Genomic DNA, 22,984 nt, shown 5'->3' on the forward strand with positions numbered 1-22,984 from the left:
TTTTTATTGAGTTCCATCCGTCTTGGCAATATGACGAACCAGTGGGGTGCTGGAGATGCTGGGAGCACTGGTGGAACGAATCTGGTACTCCCACCCACTGCATTGCCACAGCCCCATGCCCACCTCTGTCCAGGCAACCCACAACAATGCCAGGGTCAGGCAGGCAGCTGACCCACCATGCTGTTGGAAAACATAGTGACATAGCACACTGAAGATACATAGACAGTAAAAGGAGGAGGGGGAAGGGTGTTGTAAAAGATCCAAGATCATAGAACTGTAGAGTTGGAAGGGACCACAAGGCTCATCTAGTTCAGTGTTTCCAAAACTTGGGTCTCCAACTGTTTTAGGACTACACTTCCCATCATCCCTGACCACTGGTCCTGCTAGCTAAGGATGATGGGAGTTGTAGTCCCCAAAACAGCTAGAGACCCAAGTTTGGGAAGCCCTGATCTAGTCCAACCAATACGCAGGTGTCCCATATGGGGATTGATTTTGAAACCTTGGCATTAACAGCACTATGCTCTAACCAACTGAGCTATCCAGGCTGATGTCTATGGAGAAGTGCAAAGGAATTTGTAGGCGCCAATAGAGGAACCTGCAGCCTTCTTCTTCCTCAAGCGCCTGCCTGTGATGTCACTCTTGCTCTCCTGATAAGGCCCTTGCCTGGTTATCTAACTGCAATCTCTGCTTGTGAATGTGACTTGATTTCTCTCTGTGTGTGCAAATGCCTCTGTGTGATTTATAGGCCTGGGGACTCCACTTTTGTGGGGCCCCAGAGCATAGCTGTCAACTTACAGATTTGAAAATAAGGGACCAGCAGCCTCGAAAACAAGGGAACAGCAGCCCAAATAAGGGATTTTCCAAACACAGGTATGTTCAACTTCTGAGCCCACAGCGCAGCAACCCGGTAAAGGGGATGCAGCAAGGAAAACCACCATCACCTCTCCGCTGGGAAGCGCTGAGCAAAGGCGAGTCCCCAGACAACGCGGCTGATTTGATCGGCACAAGACATGCAAGCTCCACCCCCCAGTCGTTCTTAGACTCCTTATTGGGTGAGCAACGCAGCCAAGCAACACAGTTGGAGCCTCCCTCCTCCCTGGCCGGCAGGGAGGGAGGGAGAGGAGCTGCTTCCTTTGAAACCCGGGAAATTTAAGGGACATCATCAATAAGGGACAGCAGCAAGACACGGCGCTGGGATAAGGGAGTTTCCCGCCAAATAAGGGACGGTTGACAGCTATGCCCCAGAGGCCGCGGCTGTTCTGACCAAGCAAAGCTGTCTCAAACAGCACAACAGGTGCGGTGAATCGAAGAAAACTGACCACAATACAGGCCCCATTGCCAGCGGCCATGATTTTGTGGGCTCGAGAGTCATTTCACACATTTGGCTCTGGACTGATTGTGCTTGCCCTTCGTAATTTAATAAAGAAACAACATTTGTGGTAGAACAATAGATAAGTGCACACAGAGAAGGGGGAAACAGCTTGGGTTGCTCTTCCGGACTGAAAGGAAAAAGGCCGTACATGTTAACCGAGCTGAGGCGACTGAAGGACAGCATGAAGGGGATCTCTTTGGACCGTTGTATCTTAAAAAATAACAATTAAGCACAGCATCGACGCCTTCTGAGTTTCTAACTATCTGCGTTTTTATCTATCCTTTCCTTATCCTCCTTGGCTTGGAGATCCATGGACTTGCGGATTTCAAGAAAGGTCATGCCTCTGGTTTCCGGAACCATCGCGGAAATATAAATAAAGGTCACCATGCAGAGAGGCCAAAGTATCAGGAGGCTGTAAGGCCCAGTGAGCGGCTGGAGTTGGAAAGACAAAAGGGGGAGGGAACAGGGGGAGGTAAGCAGGGATTGACCAATGTGTCCCGGCGGGCTCCTCGTTTTCCCAGTCTCCATTTCAGCTCTGGGCATTTCCGCCACAGTTTGGGAGTTGTAACCGAGCGTGCAGAGAGGAAATCTGCATGTGTGCTGTGATGGCCTGGGATTCGGACTCGGAGGCTGAACCTGAGGAATCCCAGCCTGCACAGGAGTCCCTGCCTCCAGAACCAGCTGAGCCGGGGCTGGGGCTTGAGCCTCAAGGGTCCTCACTTGTGCTGGATCCTCAGGTGCAGGCACCAGCTGAGTCTGCTCTGGAGGTGATGGAGGACCCATTGCCTGCAGGTGCTCCACTCTCAGCCCCGTCAGGGGAAGCTGAGGTTGCCTCTGGGTCCGGTAATCCTCCAGCCTCTCCTGAGCTGCAGAGGCTCAGGGCAGAGAGGTGGAGGGAATTAAGTTCTCACAGGAGGAGTTCTCGCAGGAGGAGTGCTCGCCTCCACGCCAGGAGAGGCGAGTCACCTGTGGACCGGGGCCGCCCTATGCCTCGGGGCAGATAAAAGCCAGCCAGTCCAGTCCCAGGTTGCGGGAGCAACATTGTTGGTAGCCTGTTCCTGCCTGAACCCTGTCCTGCTCTTCTGCCAGAGTTACTGACCTCACCCGACTCCCTGCCTTGGACCCCGCTTCAGCTTCGACGGACAGCCTCCATACTGCACCCTCGACCTCGGACTGGACTCGGACCTCGCCGCACGGTTAGCCCTCGGGACCAGCACAGTTGCTCAACACACCCTCCTTGTGCCGCTGGCCCTGCCCATCTCATGTGGCCCCCAGAAGGAAATGCAGCCCTCGGGATGGGAAAGGCTGCTGACCTCCGCTTTCACGGGGGTGCCACGCCACCCAGAACAGACACGTGGACCTGACACCCGGACCGTGGAAGAGCCCACCCATAGGGCTCCTGTCCTTCCAGGGTTCGGTTTCCATTTAATGACGCCTGCACGGTGTCTGGATGCCGATCCAGGACCTCCAGGAAAGGTCGTTTTGTCGAGCACGAAAAAGCAGAACGGCCAGAGTCCTCAGTTCAGGAACTTCACCTGGCCTACCAATTGCAGGGGCTTGTTGTCCTGTCCTGCAGGGTGTAGGGAAAGGTGAGGTTCAAGCCAGGCAGAAGGCAAGGTGGGACCAGGTTCCAGCCGCCTGCAAACATGAAGGCTGTGCTCTGGGGAGCAACTGAGCAAGGAGCAAGCTGGAGCTGAGCTCTTTTAAACAGCAGCAGATGCAAACTGGTTCCCTGCATTCTCCCAGCATTCCCACGTCATTTCCTACCGTTGGGGCGGAGCTGTTGTGTTTGCTAGATACCGTTTGTGGCTCGAAGAAATGTGATTTTTATTGCTGTTTTATTTATTTATTTCCCGCTAAAAGGGACCTGGCAGAACCACTCACCTCTAGCTTAAGGAAGATCCCCACAGCAAAGCAGCGGGTGACCCAGTTCACTATTCCACCCAGCGTGAAAGCTGTGGCCCGCGATGACTGAAGGAAGATCTCGAGAGTGACCACATAGGTGATTATAGCTGGGAAGACAGAACAAAGCTGGGTGTTGAATTTGGCTCCCTCTTCCCAGAGTGATTTAACAGTCGCACCCTCTTCCCAGGGAACTCTGGGAATTGTGGCTCTGCGAAGGGAACAGGAGGGGTCTCCTAACCACTCTACAGTTCCCAGAATTCCTTGGGGGGGGGGGAAGCCATGACTGTTTAAAGTGATACGAAACATCTTCCAACGTACAGTACAGACAGGGCCCTGCAGATATTTGGAGCTATAACTCCCTTCCAGTGCTGGATCTATGTCTTTTCCATCTTAATTAATTAAATTTGCACATCGCCCTTCATCCAGAAGTCACAACACAAAAATACAACATGAGAACGCAAAACACATAATAAAACAAAAACAAACCGATAACTCCCCCCCCCCAAAAAAAACACATTTAAAAGGCCATAGGTTGTTTAATGACTTTTTGCTTGGCACCTAAAGATATGTAACGAAGGCGCCAGCAAGTCTCCCCGGGGAGAGCATTCCACAAATGGGGAGCCACCACAGAAAAGGCCCGTGTTCTTCACCCACCTCAAATAATTTTTGTGCGTCACCCCAGCCCTTACCTGGCCCAAAGATGTATCCAGTGAGCATGGCAATGACTAAAACGGAGCTCAAGTAAATCATCCATGGCTGCATGGACTGTTGGAGAAAGAGAGTTGTGCATGAGCGAGGTTGCCTCTCGTTTTGAGGCAGGGGTGGGGAATCACCACACCCTTTGACTTGGACGATATAGGCATCTTTGTACACACACATAACTCCCCCATATACATGTCTCTGAGTACATTCCTTGAACTGCTTTGCATCCAGAGCAGGGTGAATTTTGCCTCCATTTGTGAATTGCTATGGAAAGCACAGATTGGTTAGATTTCCCCTTGAAAGCAAACTGAATGGAGTCTTCTCCCCCACCCATAGCTGCCCTGGGACCTTATTATTTATTGAATTTATATCCTGCCCTTCCTCTCGGAGGACCCCAGGGCAGCCAACACAGTCGCGATTTTATTAAAATGCCAAATCAGAGCGCCAGTGTGGTTTAGTGGTTAGAGTGTCATCCTGGGGACCTGGGAGACCAGGGTTCAAATCCCCCAATCGACCATGAAGCTTGCTGGGTGAAATTGGACGAAGTTACTGCCTCTCAAGCTTAGTCTATGGGGAGGGGGGGAGAAGCAGGTACCCCACCTGGAGAAAAAAGGTGGCATATAAAGGCAATAATGAAAATAAAATCAAGCTTAGTACAAAATCATCATGGAAAACAGGCATGAAATCTCAAAGGAGAGATAAAGAGAGGGGTCAGAGACATCAGTAACACAGTCCACACTTATGGTATAAAAGGAATTACCGTATATAACAAGTTTATAAAGGTAAAAATGTGATCAACATCGATATCCCTTATTTTCTAGGGGGACCAGCTGTATTTCCAGCAAATCTTACTGCCCACCCGGAAACCTATGTCCCCACTTGGAGAAGGACGTGCGGACCCAGAACTGGCCTCCACAGTCACTTACAGATGCTCTGTTAAAACCGTGTTCATGGAGGACAATCTTATTCGGCTGTGAGTGATCACCAAAGAAGAAGAAGAAGAAGAAGAAGAAGAAGAAGAAGAAGAAGAAGAAGAAGAAGAAGAAGAAGCACGTGTTCCCATTTTACTGTATTATCCACAGCATTTCTAGCTGGGAGAGTGGATATGTTCTACATTTTTGACATGGAAAATAAAATCATGCCAAATGGAACGAAATCTGCCCTTACTTTTTTGACCTCAGTCTGTGTGCCGGTTTTTCTAGTAGGACTGATTCTCACAAAGCATTCTAAAAACAGCTGGAACAGTCATAAAAGTTGTTAAGAGATTATTATTTTTAAAAAAATAAAAAATCTAAAAACAGTTTCGGTTAGAAACATCTCTTTCAAGAATCGTGGGGTTGTTGTCCTTGATTGATTTATTACCCTAAGGTCCCAGGGCAGGTTAAAACACAATATTAAAAACAGTTTAAAACAGCTTGCAATCTCAAAAAATTAGCTGCGTCCTAAAAATACACACAAGGGTCAAAAGCGAAGGCAAAGAGGTATGTCTTCAGCAGATGCCAGAAGCTTTATAAGGAAGGGAACAGGGACTTCCGGGTTGGCGCCCCCGGCAATGGCGGAGCTCCTCCGATCGGGAGGAACTTGCTCTGTGGAAAGTTGGGTCTGAACCGCCACAGCGAAGGCGGAGACCCATTGAAATCACAGGCAGAAGAAGATTGTGAACCTGGGATTTGGCTGGCACCTTTTGTGCCTCCCCTACTCGCGGGGAAACCCTGTTTTGGGGATCCGGAGCAACGTGGGGTGAGCGGCGTGGTGCTTTGAATTGACCGCTTCTTTCACGGAGTGAAGCCGCATTGCTGTTGCCGGAGAGCGCTGACTTTTTCTTGTGGACAATTGGATTTTAAACAACAACCCGTGAGTAAAACGGAAAATTGGATCTTTAAATATCTTAATTTGGCATCAAACAGGGAAGGTTCAAAACAGGAAGTCCGCCTTCCCCTTTTGTAAATAGACTGACACAAAGAGCTTACAAGTTAAGGTCTCAGAAAGCCTTATGTAAAGGATTAAACTTCCATCGATTGAAATTATTAGACCCCCCCTTGGAAGCAGGAGAAGAGGGGGGAAATTTTGGACTGTGTATCCTGCAGGAGAGAGTGATTAAAATTAAATTACCACTGCTCTGAACCTGGGAACGGGCTCCCAGTGATTGACGTTTTGGGAGAGTTCATTGACAGCGAAGAGAACGTATGTTGACAGTCAGTTAAATAAGAGAAATATATTGTTTCCATTGTCCGCTTCTGCGTTTAAAAGGGAGGGAAAGTATCTGAAAATTGAAACTATCTTTACTTTTTGATCTGTGTTGGAAAAGATTGATACAAGTGGAGACTGTTCCCCTCCAGAGGGAGCTTTTGAAACTGTTACAAGAGTGGAGCTGGGAAATCTCCAGCTGCTTGATAAGAACTGTGAGAACTAGAGATTGACCTTGGATATTCAAGAATGTGGACAGGAGAAGCCTTATGGACTGCATTTTCTAAGATAAGCCACTTGTTGGAACAGCTTCATAAAAAGATGGATGCTATGACTACTAAAATTGACATTTTGGAACCAAAAGTGAGCACCAATACAGAAATTATTCAGGATTTGGCACAGGAATCTATTTCAACAGGACAAATTGCTGGAAAGGAGAAGGAGAAAGTTGCTGTTGTCGAACCTAAAGTAATACAAGGGGGAGCCTTAGCCTTACAGAGGCAAATTGAGGATTACAAATTGAGGCCCTTTATGATTGAGACTAGAAAAAGTCAGATTTTGAAGACCGGAGCCTGGCCTGGACTAAAAAAGGAAAATTGGAAAGATTCCCTCTATGCAGGGATTAACTGACTTTTGGAATATGGACTTGGACCAGGAGGAGATTGGAGTTCTGGGGGCCTTTGGATTTGGAGGAATTTTGAAACATGCCAGGAAATACTTTATGGATCCTAGTTTTAATTATGGAAATCTGGCTGACCTGTCGAGAAGGAATAAAAGTATTGTTGGATTGGAGTTTCCCCGAGATCTGCTCTTTAGCATCAAAGAATATGAAGAAGACTGGCAGAAGGGACGTGGAAAAGAGTTAAGAGCCTCGGACATAAGATCTCCAGGTTGATGGACTGTATGGAGTTGACAGAAGTGGCTGGTAGAGTCCGAGACTGGGGAGAGGAGAAGGTGGAAGAAGACTGGAAATTTAAAGTCTATATATAGAAATATTGTAAAATTAATGAGTGATAGAAAAATGTTGGAAGGATATTTTATGGCTTTAGCTGAAATGCTATAAGGAGTTAAGCTTAAATAAGTATACTAATTTTAATGGAAATAAGATTAAAAATATGTTAAGACATTTATATGATAGAAAATAGAGAAAGATGGAAAGAAATTGCTGAAACAATTAATGGAAGTGGAATACAAAGAGGGAGGTGAGAGGAGGTCAATGATACAAGGGAATGAAAGATAGAATATGGAAAAGGTATGATGTATGTTTTTAAATTGTTTTTGTTTTGTTTGGTTTAGTTTATTGTGTTAGTTTAATGTGTCAAGGTTGTGTTTTGTATTGTTTATGTATTGTATTGTTTTTTCTCTTTTTTGTTCTTTTTTTTTCTTTTGTCTTCTTTCTTCCTTTTCTTTTTTGTAAGCTTTAAAAGTAATAAATATTATTTTTTAAATATATATATATATAAGGAAGGTAACAGACACACTTCTGTGGGGAGTTCCATAACTTAGGGGCCACCGTAGAGAAAGCTCTCTCCTCGGCGTCCGCAACCCCCACCCTGCGGCTCTGCCGGTGGAGGAACTACCAAGAGCGCCCGCTTCTGAAATCTCAGAATCCAAGAGGATTCTGGGAAGGAGGAGGTTCCTCAGGTATTGAGGACTTGAGTTGTTTATGGTGAAGGCCATGTTAGAATGCCTATTATTATTATTATTATTATTATTATTATTATTATTAATTATTATATAGAATTATAATAATGGCCTAAACAAAGCAGAATAGCTAATTTTAATGAGCGACGTTCAGCTCTGCATTCTTCCAGTTGCGATTTACTCACCTGAAGTTCGAGGGTCAAGGTTAGCAAGACGCAGGCAACGCTACAGATCAGAAATCCCAGAAGTAGGAGAAACCTCCGCCCCACAGAGTCAATGACAGACATCTAGGGAATATAAAGGCAGGGGGGGTGAGAGAGAAAGGAAGCCTTTGATCACAGCCAACAGCTTCAGGTTGCAGTTACAGCTGATTTATTGATTTTACAGGCAGGTCCCGCTAACTGGACATAAGGCGTTCCCAGGAAATCTTTTGTTAGGCTAGTGTTCACAGAACGAGCTGACAATTTCCATTATTTCCCATGGGAACATTTTAAATCAAAGATCTCCGCACTCCCTCTCTCCATGGTTTCTGCCCGAAAATAGCTGCTGCCAACCAGCAAACCAAGTAAGGAACTGGCCAGTCTTCCTCAAGACAAACTTCCTAAATGCATGCAATTACCTGCGTGTATTTATTTAACAACAATTATATCCTACTTGATTGTCATGAAGCCTCTTAGTTTGCAGGAAATATGAAAAATTATCAATAAAAAATGTATTTTAAAAAAATATCCAAAATTTTATTAAAACCAACGGGAGAAGAAGAAATAAAACAAAACTAACTGTGGCCTAAACCAATTTTGTTTTAAGTGGGTGCTGAAAAGAAGACAGCAAAGGTATCTATCTGCCTGATGTCAATAGCATAGGTGCTGCCATACTAAGAGATCAATTTCTTACAAGTGTTTATACAGTGGTACCTCAGGTTAAGTCCTTAATTCGTTCCGGAGGTCCGTTCTTAACCTGAAACTGTTCTTAACCTGAAGCACCACTTTAGCTAATGGGGCCTCCTGTTGCTGCTGTGCCGCCGGAGCACGATTTCTGTTCTCATCCTGAAGCAAAGTTCTTAACCTGAAGCACTATTTCTGGGTTAGCGGAGTGTGTAACCTGAAGCGTATGTAACCTGAAGCGTATGTAACCCGGGGTACCACTGTAGTTTATTTAAGAAAATTTACATACTGCTTGACTGTAGGAAAGCTAAGCGGCTTACAAGGAATATAAAAATATAAAGAGTTAAAAGTTTTTTAAACAATTGATTGGATGTCTTGCGCAACAAAACTGCTCCTCCCCCCCCCCAAAAAAAAAATCCCCAAAAGATCAAGCTTTTTGCATTAAGGAAAGTTCTGGAGGAACGTAAAGAAAAGTTGCCTTGATGTGGCCTTATCTAAACCCTCCTTGCCAACAAGCCAGACTGAATAGATAAATAGCCAACATCATGTAACCTCCCTCTCTTTAATTGGTAGAGTGGGAAAACTATAGGCCAAATGCAGGTCTCTCTGGGATTGAGTTTGGAGATTTGAAAGGGAAGGAGAGAGTGGATGGCTCACCGTTATGGAGGCTATAAACAAGAGCCAACACGTCACAGACAAATTCATATAAAAGATATGGCTCTCTTTGCTTAGAAGCGACCTGTAGATTTTCTCTGCGTAGAAGAAGCCCTGCAAGCAGATCACAGCAAACAAAGACATCAGCTGCGGAAGAAGATGCCGGCTACCAGGAATTTTCAGGAAAGAGGAAAAAGCAAAATGAAATAAAATAGAAACCACGCCAAACAACCCTTCGCTGATGAGAGCTGACTTTAATGTATTTTAGAATCATAAAGCCAAAGAACTGGAATGGAGCCCAAGAGTCATCTCCTGCAGTGAAGGAATCGCGGATAACAAACCCATGGCAAGTGGCCATTCAAGCTATGTTTCAACGCCTCCAGTGAAGGAGGATATTTATTTATGCATTCTATTCTAGGCAATACACCCAAATTTGATTTCATCCTTCCCGGTAACAAAATAAAAAAACAAAACAAAACCGGAATTCAGTTAAAATGCCTGGCTAAAAACAGCAACACAGGGTTGCCTCATGTGACATGAGGCAATCGCCCCCACCCTGTCAAACTTGGCCTGTGAGAGCTGGGGGTGTCAAAATGGCTCCTCCCGCTGGATTCAGTTCCCCACCTGCTTCACCTGGAAGAATGTTCTGGAATTCCTTGTCTGGGAGGGTGTGCGCGTGCATGCACACACACACACAAATCAGCAACCTAGTGTTACAGCCTCTGAATGCTGATTGTAGAGCAAAACTTCTCAGAGGATGTTTTTTCTGACAAACATAAGTGAAATTCTTCAATGGTTCGAGAGGAGCTTGAAGAAATATATTCCTGAACCAGTGAAGAATATCAGTTCTCCCCTGGAGGTTATCTGGCTTCCCTGAAATTTGCCAATTTTGGCCACAACTGTGGGTCCAGCTTTACTATATCATTTCACTGCTGAAGGACGTAAAAGCCTCAGTCCTCTTTCCTTCTGGCCTTCCTTTCCTTAGCCCTTTCTTTCTTTCTTTCCTTCATTCACCAGTTGAAAAATATAGCCAGCCCCCCCCCCCCCCATTATTACAGGAGCCAATGTCACGTGACCCTCAGGCACTTTCTGGGACAGGAACATGCCCCCTCCCGGCAGAGAAAGGTCCCTCATCCCTCATCCCTTCTCCCACAGCTCCTGAGCCACTTGGAACATTGGCTTCCTCACCCCAATTATGCCAGAAAATTGCTGGCCCCCCAACAAAATGGCAACGGTGATGACTTGGCGACGGAGACTATGGCTTTTCAGAAGCGAAAGTATCGTCATGTCCTTTTCTTGTATCTCATACTTCTCCTCCTTTCGGAGCTCCTCAATCTCATTTTCCATGTCAACCTTGTTCCTGAGCATTCTCAAGGCTGGGTGGGAGAGAGAGAGAGAGAGAGAGAGAGAGAGAGAGAGAGAGAGAGAGAGAGAGAATCAGAGGAAGAAAGAGCATTCAAGCACTACGCACTGTCCAGACTAGAGTGTAAACATCACATACCCTCCAACATTTCTCCGATGAAAATAGAGACATCCTTTTCCATAATACTTTTATTATGTATACCCCACCCACTCTGGGAGACTTCCAACATGTTGTTGTTGTTTAGTCGTGTCCGACTCTTCATGACCCTATGGACCAGAGCATGCCAGGCACTCCTGTCTTCCACTGCCTCCCGCAGTTTGGTCAAACTCATGTTTGACCTATGCAATATTTTTCTTTACAGCATTGGACTTTTCTTTCGCTTCCAGGCATATCCGCAACTGAGCGTCCTTTCGGCTTTGGCCCAGCCGCTTCATCAGCTCTGAATCTACTTGTACTTGTCCTCCGCTCTTCATCAGTAGCATGTTGGACGCCTTCCGATCTGAGGGGCTCATCTTCCAGCGTCCTAACTTTTATATGCCTGTTGTCTTTGTCCATGGAGTTTTCTTGGCAGGGATACTGGAGTGGCTTGCCAGTTCCTGCTCCAGGTGGATCACGTTTGGTCAAAACTCTCCGCTATGACCTGTCCATCTTGGGTGGCCCTGCACGGCATAGCTCATAGCTTCTCTGAGGTATTCAAGCCCCTTCACCACGGCAAGGCAGTGATCCATGAAGGGGACTTCTAACATAGATAAAGGTAAAGGGACCCCTGACCATTAGGTCCAGTCGTGACCGACTCTGGGGTTGCGGCGCTCATCTCGCTTTGTTGGCCGAGGGAGCCAGTGTACAGCTTCCGGGTCATGTGGCTAGCATGACTAAGCTGCTTCTGGCGAACCAGAGCAATGCACGGAAACGCCGTTTACCTTCCCACCGGAGCGGTACCTATTTGTCTACTTGCACTTTGACGTGCTTTCGAACTGCTAGGTTGGCAGGAGCAGGGACCGAGCAACGGGAGCTCACCCCGTCGTGGGGATTCGAACTGCCAACCTTCTGATCGGCAAGTCCTAGGCTCTGTGGTTTAACCCACAGCACCACCTGCGTCCCTAATTCCAACATAGATTAAAACATAATAAAACTGCCTTCAGATGTCTTCTAAAGGTTGTATAGTTACTTATCTCCTTCACCCGAAGGTTGCGTGACTCCATAACCCTCCAACTTTTCTCTGATGAAAATAGGGGCCACCCTACCATACCCTCCAATATTTATCTGATGATAAATAGGGACTTCCTATGGGAAAGTGGGATATTCCAGGATCAAATCAGAAACTGGGGTGGCTTCTGTAATCCCGGGACTGGAAAATAGGGACACTTGGAGGGTCTGACATCAGTCACAGCCCAAGCAAACTTTGACGGTCAGGAGGGGCAAACGCCTCCCTGTCAATCCCGATATCACTTCCCACCTCCTTGCAGTCTTACCTGGAGACACCAGGGATTGGGCCCGGGGGCCTTCTGCATACAAAGAGTTAAATTGTGGGTGAACATATCAGACGACACAGCGATTCTTCAAACAGCTCTTGTTTATTCACAGGCCAGAACAGAAGTGAACTGAACTCCAGCCTGCTTATATAGAGCTCCACTAGAACGCAGCAGTAACCATTTTCTGTAACTATCCAATCACTGAACGTCACTTTCAATCCCTTATTTGCATATGTGGACCTGAGTGAAAACTATCTACAGTATCCCCCTGCTGGCCCAGGGTGAGAACTTCAGTACATAACACAAAGCTACAAAGCCAGCCTACCTTTCCTCGCTTTTGCTTCGTTCTTCATTTGAATAAACAGGTAGCGAGGACTTTCAGGGCACAGGAGCAGGAGCGGGATGTTGAAGAAAGCAACTATCCCAGTGAAGCCGAGCATCACTGGCAGACCTAAGAAAACGAGACAAGTGAATAAGTCGCAACAAGGTACGTTTACAAAGTGAAGCATGGAGTGGAGGCGGGGGGAGCACTTTTCTCCCCCTCTCCTAACGCTAGGACCACGACACATCTTGCAAAACTGAATGCAGGGCAGAGAAAAGAAGGGGCCGACCACAGGAAGAGCTGAACTGTGGAACTCACTTCCACAAGAGGCCAGGGTGGCCACCACCAACTTAGATGGCTTTAAAAGAGGATGGGACAAACTCATGGAGGAAAGGGCGATTGATGGCAACTTGCCTGTTCTGCAAGGCTCTTGTTATGTTTTTTCTTTTCTTTTCAATTATGTTTTATTAAGTTTCAACATTTTAAACATATACCATCAAAACACAATTTCATCTTTTCTCTTATTTTTTTGACCTCCCAACCCGTTTTCCATGGAGTTGTGGTTTCTCCGCTTCTGCTGCCCCCTATCTTCTATATTATAAACTAATTACTTCTGTTGCTCGTTGCTCACATCCTGCTCGTGAGTTCATCATACTATAATATTTCTCTAAGCAGTCCGAAAAAGACATCCATTCTTCCATAAAACGATCATCGTGAGATTCTCCTAATTTTGCCAGTTCTGCATAGTCCATTATCTCACTTATTCATTCTTCTTTGTTAGGAACTTCTTCCTTCCTTCCACTTCTGCACATAAAGCTGTTGTCATTACATACAAAAACAACTTTAACATTTCCTTTGGAATTTATGCCTATAATCCCGCACAGAAAAATGCTTCTGGCTTCTTTTTTGGTACATTCATTTAAACAAATTATCTAAAATGTATAAGAAGGTTCCTTACAATTGCGGAAAGTGTAAAGAAGGTAGATGGATTGTATATACAGTGGTACCTCTGGTTACAGATGCTTCAGGTTACGCATACTGGAACGGGTTACTTCCTGGTTTCAGTGCTTTGCGCATGTGCAGAAGCACTGAATCGTGACTCACGTGTGCGCAGATGCGGTGCAGCAAGTTGCGAATGCTGTGGGTTGCAAACGTGTCTCCCGTACGGATCACATTCGCAACCCAAGGTTCCACTGTATCTACTGTATATGTGGTGGGCTTGCAAGAAAGCAAGGGTATTTGGGGAAATGATACATGACGAAATTAAAAAGATGTTTAAAATTGGCTCTTCTTAATTATGAAGTAGGATGCCATGCCTAGTCTGCCTACATATCATAGGATGTAAAAGGCAAAGGACCCCGGACGGTTAAGCCCAGTCAAAGGCGACTATGGGCTTGCGGCACTCATCTCGCTTTCAGGCCGAGGGAGCTGCCGTTTGTCCACAGCTTTCTGGGTCCTGTGGCCAGCATGACTAAAGCGCTTCTGGCGCAGCAAAACACCGTGACGAAAACCAGAGCGCATGGAAATGCCGTTTACCTTCCCGTCACAGTGGTACCTATTTATCTACTTGCACTGGCATACTTTCGAACTGCCAGGTTGGCAGGAGCTGGGACAGAGCAACGGGAGCTCATCCCATTGCACGGATTCAAACAGCTGACCTTCTGATTGGCAAGTCCAAGAGGCTCAGTGGTTTAGACCACAGCGCCACCCCCACATCCCTGACCCCACCCTCTTTTCTCCAACTTACGTTTCTTGTTCCCAAGGATGTTGGGACTGCTGATGGCCTGAGCCAAGAGGAGACCCATGGTGAAGAACAGTATGGACATCATCGTGAAGGCACCCCTCATGCTTACGGGGGCAAGCTCTCCAACATATAACGGGATCATAGTGGAAAACAAGCCTGGTTAAAAGAGGATCAAAGGGTCACAGGCACAACTGGCAGAGGCACCTCATCCACGGCGTTACTTCATCATTTGTGGCATAGGGCTGCAACCACTATTAATCCTGCTCTGAACAGACTAGTGCACACAGATAACTCTGTTAATTTCAGTGGGTTTGCTGTGAGTAGAACTTTGCTGGTCCCAGCCGTTCTGCCTCCCACCACTTGAACTCAGGGCCCAGCCACACTTTCTCTTAAGTCCATACCTCTTTGCCGCATTTTCTATTTGGTCTGGGACTGGATGTTCCCACCTGGGATTTTTGCCTCTAATTTTATTTGGGAAAAGACTCCAGAAACCCTATGTTATCCCATTTATTCTTCCTATAATCAATATAACTGGGATAGCCTGGTCAGTAGAGCACAAGACTCTTAATCTCGGGGTCGTTGGTTTGAGCCCCACGTTGGGCAAAGATTCCTGTGTTGCAGGGGGTTGGACTAGATGACCCTGGGGTCCTTTCCAACTCTACAATTCTATGACTCCATGATTGTATAGCCTGCTTCTCATGTTGTCTCCACCTTCAGCTTCACCCACCCATGGCAGGGAATCAGAAGAGAATCAGAAAACCAGGAAACCAGATGAATCAGACAATCATTTGACATATGTAAAAGGAAACGGGATCTTTCCAATATGTATTATTGAATACTTATCATTATAGACAGGAAATAAAGTTGTGATTGGAGCCATCACAAATGAGAGGGAACACACACAAATTTTGCACCTATATGACTTGATCACCTTTTTTTTTTTTTTTTTTGTAAGAGCGCTAAACAGGGGGGAAAGTAAAGTAAACAAATAAAAATGATGCACGGCAAGAAAACGAGAAGTGCGCTGGTCAAAGCTGGAGAGACAAATGGAAAAAAATTACCCTGCAGGGAACCAGACAGTGGGGCTTCTCGGTAGTGGCACCGGCCCTGTGGAACGCCCTCCCATCAGATGTCAAAGAAATAAACAACTATCTGACTTTTATAGGGCATCTGAAGGCAACCCTGTTTAAGGAAGTTTTTAATGTTTGATGTTTTATCATGTTTTTAACATTCTGTTGGAAGCTGCCCAGAGGGGTTTAAAAGTTGAAACAGAATCCTCTATTGGAGAAGTATTTAAAGTGGTATGATACTGCTTTAAAGGTACATTGCACGCCTATTATTTTCAACGGGTCTACTCTGAGTAGGATTAACATTGTGCACGGCTCCCTAACTTTTTAATGCTGATAAGCAGCCTAGGCATCTGGGTTCAGGAGCCAAAGCTTCAAACCACAGACACGGGTTCAAGGCAGCTTTCTGCTTTTGTTTGGCTTGGTTTTGTTAAAAGGCAATTCAAAGACTGCGTGCAGGGCGCTTTTTTTTTTCCCACCTGAAGATATCCCGACGAGGAAGCGAGCAAAAATGCCAAAGTCGTAGAATTTCCCTGCATTGGAAGCACCCATTAATCCACAGGCAACGGCGGCTGCAGCATTATTTAGCATCAAGGAACGTCTCCTGAAAAGACAGCAAAAAGGGGGTGAGGAGGAGATGAGCAGGCCCCAAGCAGCGAAAAGAGGAGAGGAGGGAGGGCAGCTGCGGAGTTGCCACAAGGCCCTGAAGTGCTGCTGCCAGTCAGTGTAGACAATACTGATTGGCTACTGCATGGATAGGCTAACTAAGGCCCGGGGGCTGGATCTGGCCCAATCGCCTTCTAAATCCAGCCCATGGATGGTTCGGGAATCAGCGTGTTTTTACATGAGTAGAATGTGTCCTTTTATTTAAAATGCATCTTTGGGTTATTTGTGGGGCATAGGAATTCGTTCATTTTTTATTTTTTATTAATATAGTCCGCCGCCCCCCCCCCCAAGGTCTGAGGGACAGTGGACTGGCCCCTTGCTGAAAAAGTTTGCTGACCCCTGGTCTACTGATTCAGATGGACCAACAGTCTGAAACAGCCCGAGGCTGCTCCCTATGTTCAGCAAGCCCTAGGCTTTGTGGTTTAACCCACAGCGCCACCCGTGTATCATGTAAAGGCTATATTTAAAGAAATGGATGCTTGGTGGAATATAAATGTCTTATTTTTACATGTTGTCTTTTATATAAGTTCTATATAATTGCATACAGAGTCATGTGAGCCGCGTTGCTTTATTTATCTGTATTCCTTTGTGTTGTGTTTTCCTATGTTTCTAAGGCAATGACCCAACACATAGCTTAACTAGAGATCAGTGGGGGATGTGGGTCAGGGATAGTCATATTCCCCACCCCCCAACACCTCTGGCTGTGCCTACTGTTCTCCATCACCCTATTATCTCTGTACCTGCCGCAGCCATCCACCAAGGTGCCGAGCATCAGCGACCCAATGATGCCTCCAAGTGGGAAGATCATAGCGTTAAAGGCCACCCGGCCACTCAGAGGCTCTTCGATTCTGATATCCATCCTTTCGGTCTCTTCCGTTATGTTGGAATTTATATGTGAGACCTAAGGTGGAAGAGAGACATCAGATGAAAGAGTGTGGGACAAGCACACAGGATCTGAGACACAGGAAACTAATTTATACCATCCAGCGCAGTATCACCTACAGCGGTACCCTGGTTCTCCAACGCCTTGGTACTCAAACAACTTGGAACCCAAACACTGCGAACCCGGAAGTAAGCGTTCCAGTTTGCGAACTTTTTTCAGAAGCCAAACATGCTCTGTTTTGAGTGTTACGCTTCCGATTTGAGTGCCACGCTTCCATTTTGACGCTGAGGTCTGTCTGTTTTTGCTATTTATTTTGTGTTTTTGTTTTTGCGGCTCTTTTTGTTTTGTTTTTGTGACTGCATGGACCCCAGTTCAGCTACTGATTGATTGATTGATTGATTGATTGATTGTGTGACTGCAGTACATTGTTTATTGCTTTCATTTTATGGGTCAATGGTCTCATGAGATAGTAAAATTCATGTTAAATTGCTGTTTTAGGGGTTGTTTTTAAAAGTCTGGAACCGATTAATCCATTTTGCATTACTTTCTATGGGAAAGCGTGCTTTGGTTTTGGAACGGACTTCCAGAATGGATTAAGTTTGAGAACCAAGGTACCACTGTACTCTGAATGGCAGGAGCTTCCTAGAGTCTCAAGCAGAGCTCTTTGTTACCCCACCACTTTCTTCCATTGGGGGCTCCCCAGCTGGTGCCCTCCACCAATCCCCGGTGTCCAAACAGCCCATGGCACCACCTAAGTCCCTGGTAGGACCAGTAGAAGCGTTCCCCCCATCCAGCCTAGTAGTGTCTGCACTGACTGGCAGCTGTTCTTTGAGGTTTCAGATTCTGATCTTTCCCAGCCCTGCTCGGGGATGTTATGGGTTTTGAACCAGGAGACTCCTGCATGCAAAGCAGATGCTCCGCTGCTGAGCTACGGCTTTTCCAAGCGAATGCATTGACCCACCCCTGTCCTATGTAGATTCTGCATTGCAGCGGATTGGACTAGATGACTCTTGGGGTTCTCTTCCAAGTTCTATGATTCTAAGCAGTCCCACAGATGATAGGCCTGGCTTACCGTCTCTGGGTTGAGGACAACCCAGTAGATGTATCCCAGTTGCAAGGATCCAATGGAGGGAATCACTGCAGCAATTAGAAGTCCGAATGTCAGTTCCTATAGGAAAGAGCAGTAGACAGGGTTGCTGGTTGTACACTGCGCAGGTGTGGTAGAGACACCTACTAGTGAAAACCCAGCCCTACCCATAAAACGAAGCATGGCCAGACACTCCAGAGACAGTGCGGTGTAGTGGTTAGCGTATCGGTCTGGGTCTTGGGATACCAGGGTTTGAATCCCCAGCCATGATGTTTACTGGTGTGAACTTGGGTCAATCACTGCCTCTCTCAGCCAGTGGCCAAATGTGGCCTGCCACAATCCCCAGGCCACATTAGCAGGCAAAAATTGCAGGCATGGTTGTCCTGATTCAGTGAGCAGGACCTACAGTCCGGGCAGGCTGAGAGGCAGCAATTTGCATGCAGTAGTAGGACCTGGGGGGTGTGTGTTTCAGGTGAGTGGTACATCCCACGGCACCAGAAACCCTGAGCACGACTTCACAAGACATTGGGGTGACTCCAGCACCTCCCCTATCGATGAAAAGCCCTCCTCTTCTTGGAAAACATTTCTGAGCACAATTCAAAGGGTTGGTGCTGACCTTTAAAGCCCTGAATGACTTTGGCCCTGCATACCTGAAGGAGAGTCTCCACGCCCATCATTCAGCCCAGACGCTGAGGTCCAGCTCCGAGGGCTTTCTGGCAATTCCCTCACTGAGAAAAGTGAGGTTACAGGGAACCAGACAGGGGGCCTTCTCGGTAGTCATGCCTCCCATCAGATGTCAAGGAAACAAACAACTATCTGACTTTTAAAAGGCATCTGAAAGCTGTCCTTTATAGGGAAGTTTTGAATGTTTGATGTCTCACTTTTAAATTTGTTTGAAGCCACCCAGAGTGGCAGTCCAGTTAGATGGGCACTAACTAATTAATTACAGTGGTACCTCGGGTTACAAACACCTCAGGTTACAAACACTTCGGGTTACATACTCCGCTAACCTCAGGTTAAGAACTTTACCTCAGGATGAGAACAGAAATTGGGTGCTGGCGGTGCGGCAGCAGCGGGAGGCCCCATTAGCTAAAGTGGTACCTCAGGTTAAGAATGGTTTCAGGTTAAGAATGGACTTCCAGAACAAATTAAGTTCATAACCAGAGGTACCACTGTACTACTACTACTACTATTAGGGATAAGTCCAACTGCAAGGAAGCAGAAGCGACAGCAAAGGCAGAAACAAACCTTGCCTCCAGGTCTCCAGATTTGGTTGGATTTCAACTTCCATCTGCCCAAAAACAGCCCGGCCAACAGTCAGGGAGGATGGGAGTTGTAGTCCAACAACATATGGAAATCCACAGGCTGCCCATTCCTGGACCTAATGCGCCTGGGAGCTGGGACACCATCAAGGTATGAGGCTGCCTGCTGCATCTCTGCATGAGTGGCTGCTCAGGTGGCTGCTTCTTGTTCTTGTTCTTGTTCTTCTTCTTCGCTTCATGGCCAAGTGGAGATTTGAACCTTAGTCTCCCAGGTCTTCATTGGACACCCTCACCACACCACACTGGCTAAGATGGTGGCCTTCAATTGTTGCTGGACTCGACCTCGCATCAGTCCCAGCCAGCATGGCCAATGAGGAGGGACAGTGGGGAGTTGTGGTACCCATTTGAATTGGTCAGCTTTAGAACTTCGAACCATTGTGGCTAATTTTGATTTGAATCTCACCAGGGGGAGCCAGGATGCATCTGAACTCACCTTTTTCTTGCGTTTGGGAATTGAGGTATTCAAAGTTTCCATAGTTCCCTGGATATGGGTGAAAAATAGGCAGGGAGCTGTAGGGAGAAAGAAGAATTTGGGCGTTCTGAGATGGTATCAACTAGAGGAGTCGGAGGAGGAGGAGAGGACAGAGGATGAAGAAAGAGCTGTGAGTGGAAGGGGGCCCTTTCCCCATCCTCTGGACCCCCTGGGGAAATCAACAAACCTGTTGTACCTGGAACTGAGTGTGGAGAGGGCAGCTGAATGGGACACAGCTGTAGCAGCCTAGGGAGATAACATCCACCTTGGGCCTGCTCATAAAAAGCAAGCCTACAATGAGAGACTAAGGCGACATTTGCTGTTTCCAGGAACTCTTTTGGTTGAGAAACTTTTGTGGGTGAGCTGAGTTTGTTTGGACCCTGGGGTGAAAACCCAGAGTCTGAGATGGACGGAGGGTGTGTCGGAAGGAAAATGAACAGATATTGATTTCTAAATATTTTAGGGACGCAGGTGGCGCTGTGGGTTAAAGCCTCAGCGCCTAGGACTTGCCGATCGAAAGGTCGGCGGTTCGAATCCCTGCGGCAGGGTGCGCTCCCGCTGCTCGGTCCCAGCGCCTGCCAACCTAGCAGTTCGAAAGCACCTCCGGGTGCAAGTAGATAAATAGGGACCGCTTACCAGCGGGAAGGTAAACGGCGTTTCCGTGTGCGGCTCTGGCTCGCCAGAGCAGCGATGTCACGCTGGCCACGTGACCCGGAAGTGTCTCCGGACAGCGCTGGCCCCTGGCCTCTTAAGTGAGATGGGCGCACAACCCCAGAGTCTGTCAAGACTGGCCCGTACGGGCGGGGGTACCTTTACCTTTACCTTTTACCTTAACATTTTTACATGCAACCGTGTATTTTTGCAATGCTTTATTTACGCTGTTTGTTTGTTTTTATTGACATTGCAAGAGCTCCAGAGCTTGGTTGGTTTGCGTTCATAATTGCAGTGCAACTTCTTTGTAACAAAGGACCTACCTGTGTGATGCTGACACAAATCCCTACACTAACACTATGCAACAAAACAAAAGGACCTCGGCCCAGTATACCTGAAGGAGCATCTTCATCCCCATCATTCAGCTTGGACACTGAGGTCCAGCTCCAAGGGCCTTCTGGCAGTTCCCTCACTGCGAGGTTACAGGGAACCAGGCACAGGGCCTTCTCGCTAGTGGTGCCCTGTGAAACACCCTCCCATCAGATGTCAAGGAAACAAACAACTATCTGACTTTTAGGCAGCCCTGTTTAGGGAAGTTTTTAATGTTTGATGTTTTATCGCTTTTTTATTATTATATTCTGTTGGGAGCCGCCCAGAGTGGCTGAAGTATAAATAATAAATTATATTATTATTATAACAAAACCCCCACCCCTCTCCCTCCCTTCTTTCTCCCCCAACTGCAAGATGTCTACGACAAAAGTGTCTCCCACTACATATAAAAGAACTGTGAAAAGGACTCTATGAATTGGTAGTGGGGGCACAGACATGCTTTTTCCTGTTTATTTGTTTTGTAACGCAAGAAAGTCTTTAATAAAAACCTTTTTAAAAAAGTTTTCTGAAATCAACAATTCCAAAAAATAATTTGTTGTTGTCCTGGGTGCTGCAGTGTGGTAAGCGTGCTGAGAGTTGATAGGAGACCTCCCAGATCTACAATCCCCCAAACACTTTTATTAAGACTGATTAGGGATCAGGGATGGTGGGATTTGTAGTCCAGCAATATCTGAAAAGCCCGCAGGAGCACCATCCAGAAAGGAGACTCCCTGCCACGTCTCTGCATGAGTGGCTGCTCTGGCCGTTAGTAAGACAGATTAAAATGGGGACGAGGGAACCTCTAAACATTGTTGGACTCCCAATTCCCACCCATCCCAGCCGTTGGCAGAGATGGTAGTTGTTGTAGTCCCACAACATCTGGAGGGGGGGCTGATTCCCCCACTCCCAGATTGAAGCAAAGTCAAAAGCTGGAACTTCAGCCGTTCTCTCTCAGGGCGGTCAATTGGATCAAGAGTCCCAGAAGTGGGTAGAAGAAGAGTTTGGATTTGATATCCCACTTTATCACTACCCGAAGAAGTCTCAAAGCGGCTAACATTCTCCTTTCCCTTCCTGCCCCACAACAAACACTCTGTGAGGTGAGTGGGGCTGAGAGACTTCAAAGAAGTGTGACTGGCCCAAGGTCACCCAGCAGCTGCATGTGGAGGAGTGGAGACACGAACCCGGTTCCCCAGATTACGAGACTACCGCTCTTAACCAGAGGTGAAGCCCCTCCATAGGGAGCCACCCCACACAGCCGGTGCATTCCTGCAGAGGCACAGAAACTTACTGCAGCTTTTTGCCCTGGCAAGGAGAGCAGGGGGAATCAGCCAAGCTCTGTTTTCCCTTGAAAGGAGGACATCAAAAGGCAGACGGTATGGCAAGAGCCAATCAGAGGAAGGAATCTGGAAGATTCCGGGGGAAGCAGCTGTTGACAGTTGGAAGGCCCAATAAAGGCGGCCAATGTAGGAGCATATCAGAATTGTTGCCAGCACAACAGAACTGGTATAACCTGCAGCATGAAGCCAATGGCCCACCTAGACCAGCACTCGGTCTTCACAGTGGCCAACCAGATGATTATTATGGGATGTCCACAAGCAGGTTATGAGTGCAAGAGTACTCTCCCTGCAAGAGCAATTCCCAGCATTCGGACTCATGCCAGCTCTAGCTAAATATGTTCCTGCTAGACATTGACTTCCACCAATCCATCAATGTCTTGTTGTTGTTGTTTTAGTGTTTATAATATTAACTCGTTAGATATGGATTTGTTTTTGTTGTTTTGTTTTTGTTGTGTGTTTTTTTAGTTTTTGAATGTTGATTTTTGTGTGTTGTGTATTATTATTTTTTGATATCTTTCGTGTTGTTGTTGTTGTTGTGTGGAAAATACTAATAAAATTCATTAAAAAAAATTATATATGTTCCTGCTAAATATTCCCTCTTTCAAGGAGCCTTCTAAATCTTTATCCCAGTGGATAAAGATCCTATCTTGGATTTGAAATTTGATTTTATATATGGGCTTTTGTTGCTTTAAACTTGTTTTTTTAAAAAAATATATTATAATTTTTAAAAGTATCTATATAAATGCTTTTAAATATGTTCTCCTATTGCAAATCACTCTGGGATGCCTCGTGGGAAGGGACGCATGAATCGAAATTAAAACAACAACAACGATAAATAGATAGATAGATAGATAGATAGATAGATAGAGGATTCATAGTTC

General features: G+C 46.4%; 1 protein-coding gene across 1 annotated transcript; it reads right to left on the reverse strand.

Moving 5' to 3' along the window:
- Positions 1-1,393: 1,393 nt before the first annotated feature.
- On the reverse strand, positions 1,394-22,204 carry LOC307222036 (solute carrier family 2, facilitated glucose transporter member 5-like). Its single transcript, XM_079987052.1, has 13 exons — positions 22,055-22,204; positions 19,708-19,784; positions 17,938-18,033; positions 16,723-16,883; positions 15,796-15,920; positions 14,253-14,405; positions 12,509-12,634; positions 10,537-10,724; positions 9,352-9,462; positions 7,996-8,097; positions 3,967-4,042; positions 3,257-3,384; positions 1,394-1,804 (listed from the first exon to the last, which is right to left on the reverse strand). The coding sequence occupies exons 2-13, from the start codon at positions 19,747-19,749 to the stop codon at positions 1,628-1,630; spliced, it is 1,485 nt and encodes a 494-aa protein (XP_079843178.1). The 5' UTR covers positions 19,750-19,784; positions 22,055-22,204; the 3' UTR covers positions 1,394-1,627.
- Between the last annotated feature and the right edge of the window lie 780 nt (positions 22,205-22,984).

The sequence above is a fragment of the Podarcis cretensis genome (genome assembly GCF_951804945.1).
Source record: "Podarcis cretensis genome assembly, chromosome: 8".
NCBI classification, from domain to species: domain Eukaryota; kingdom Metazoa; phylum Chordata; class Lepidosauria; order Squamata; family Lacertidae; genus Podarcis; species Podarcis cretensis.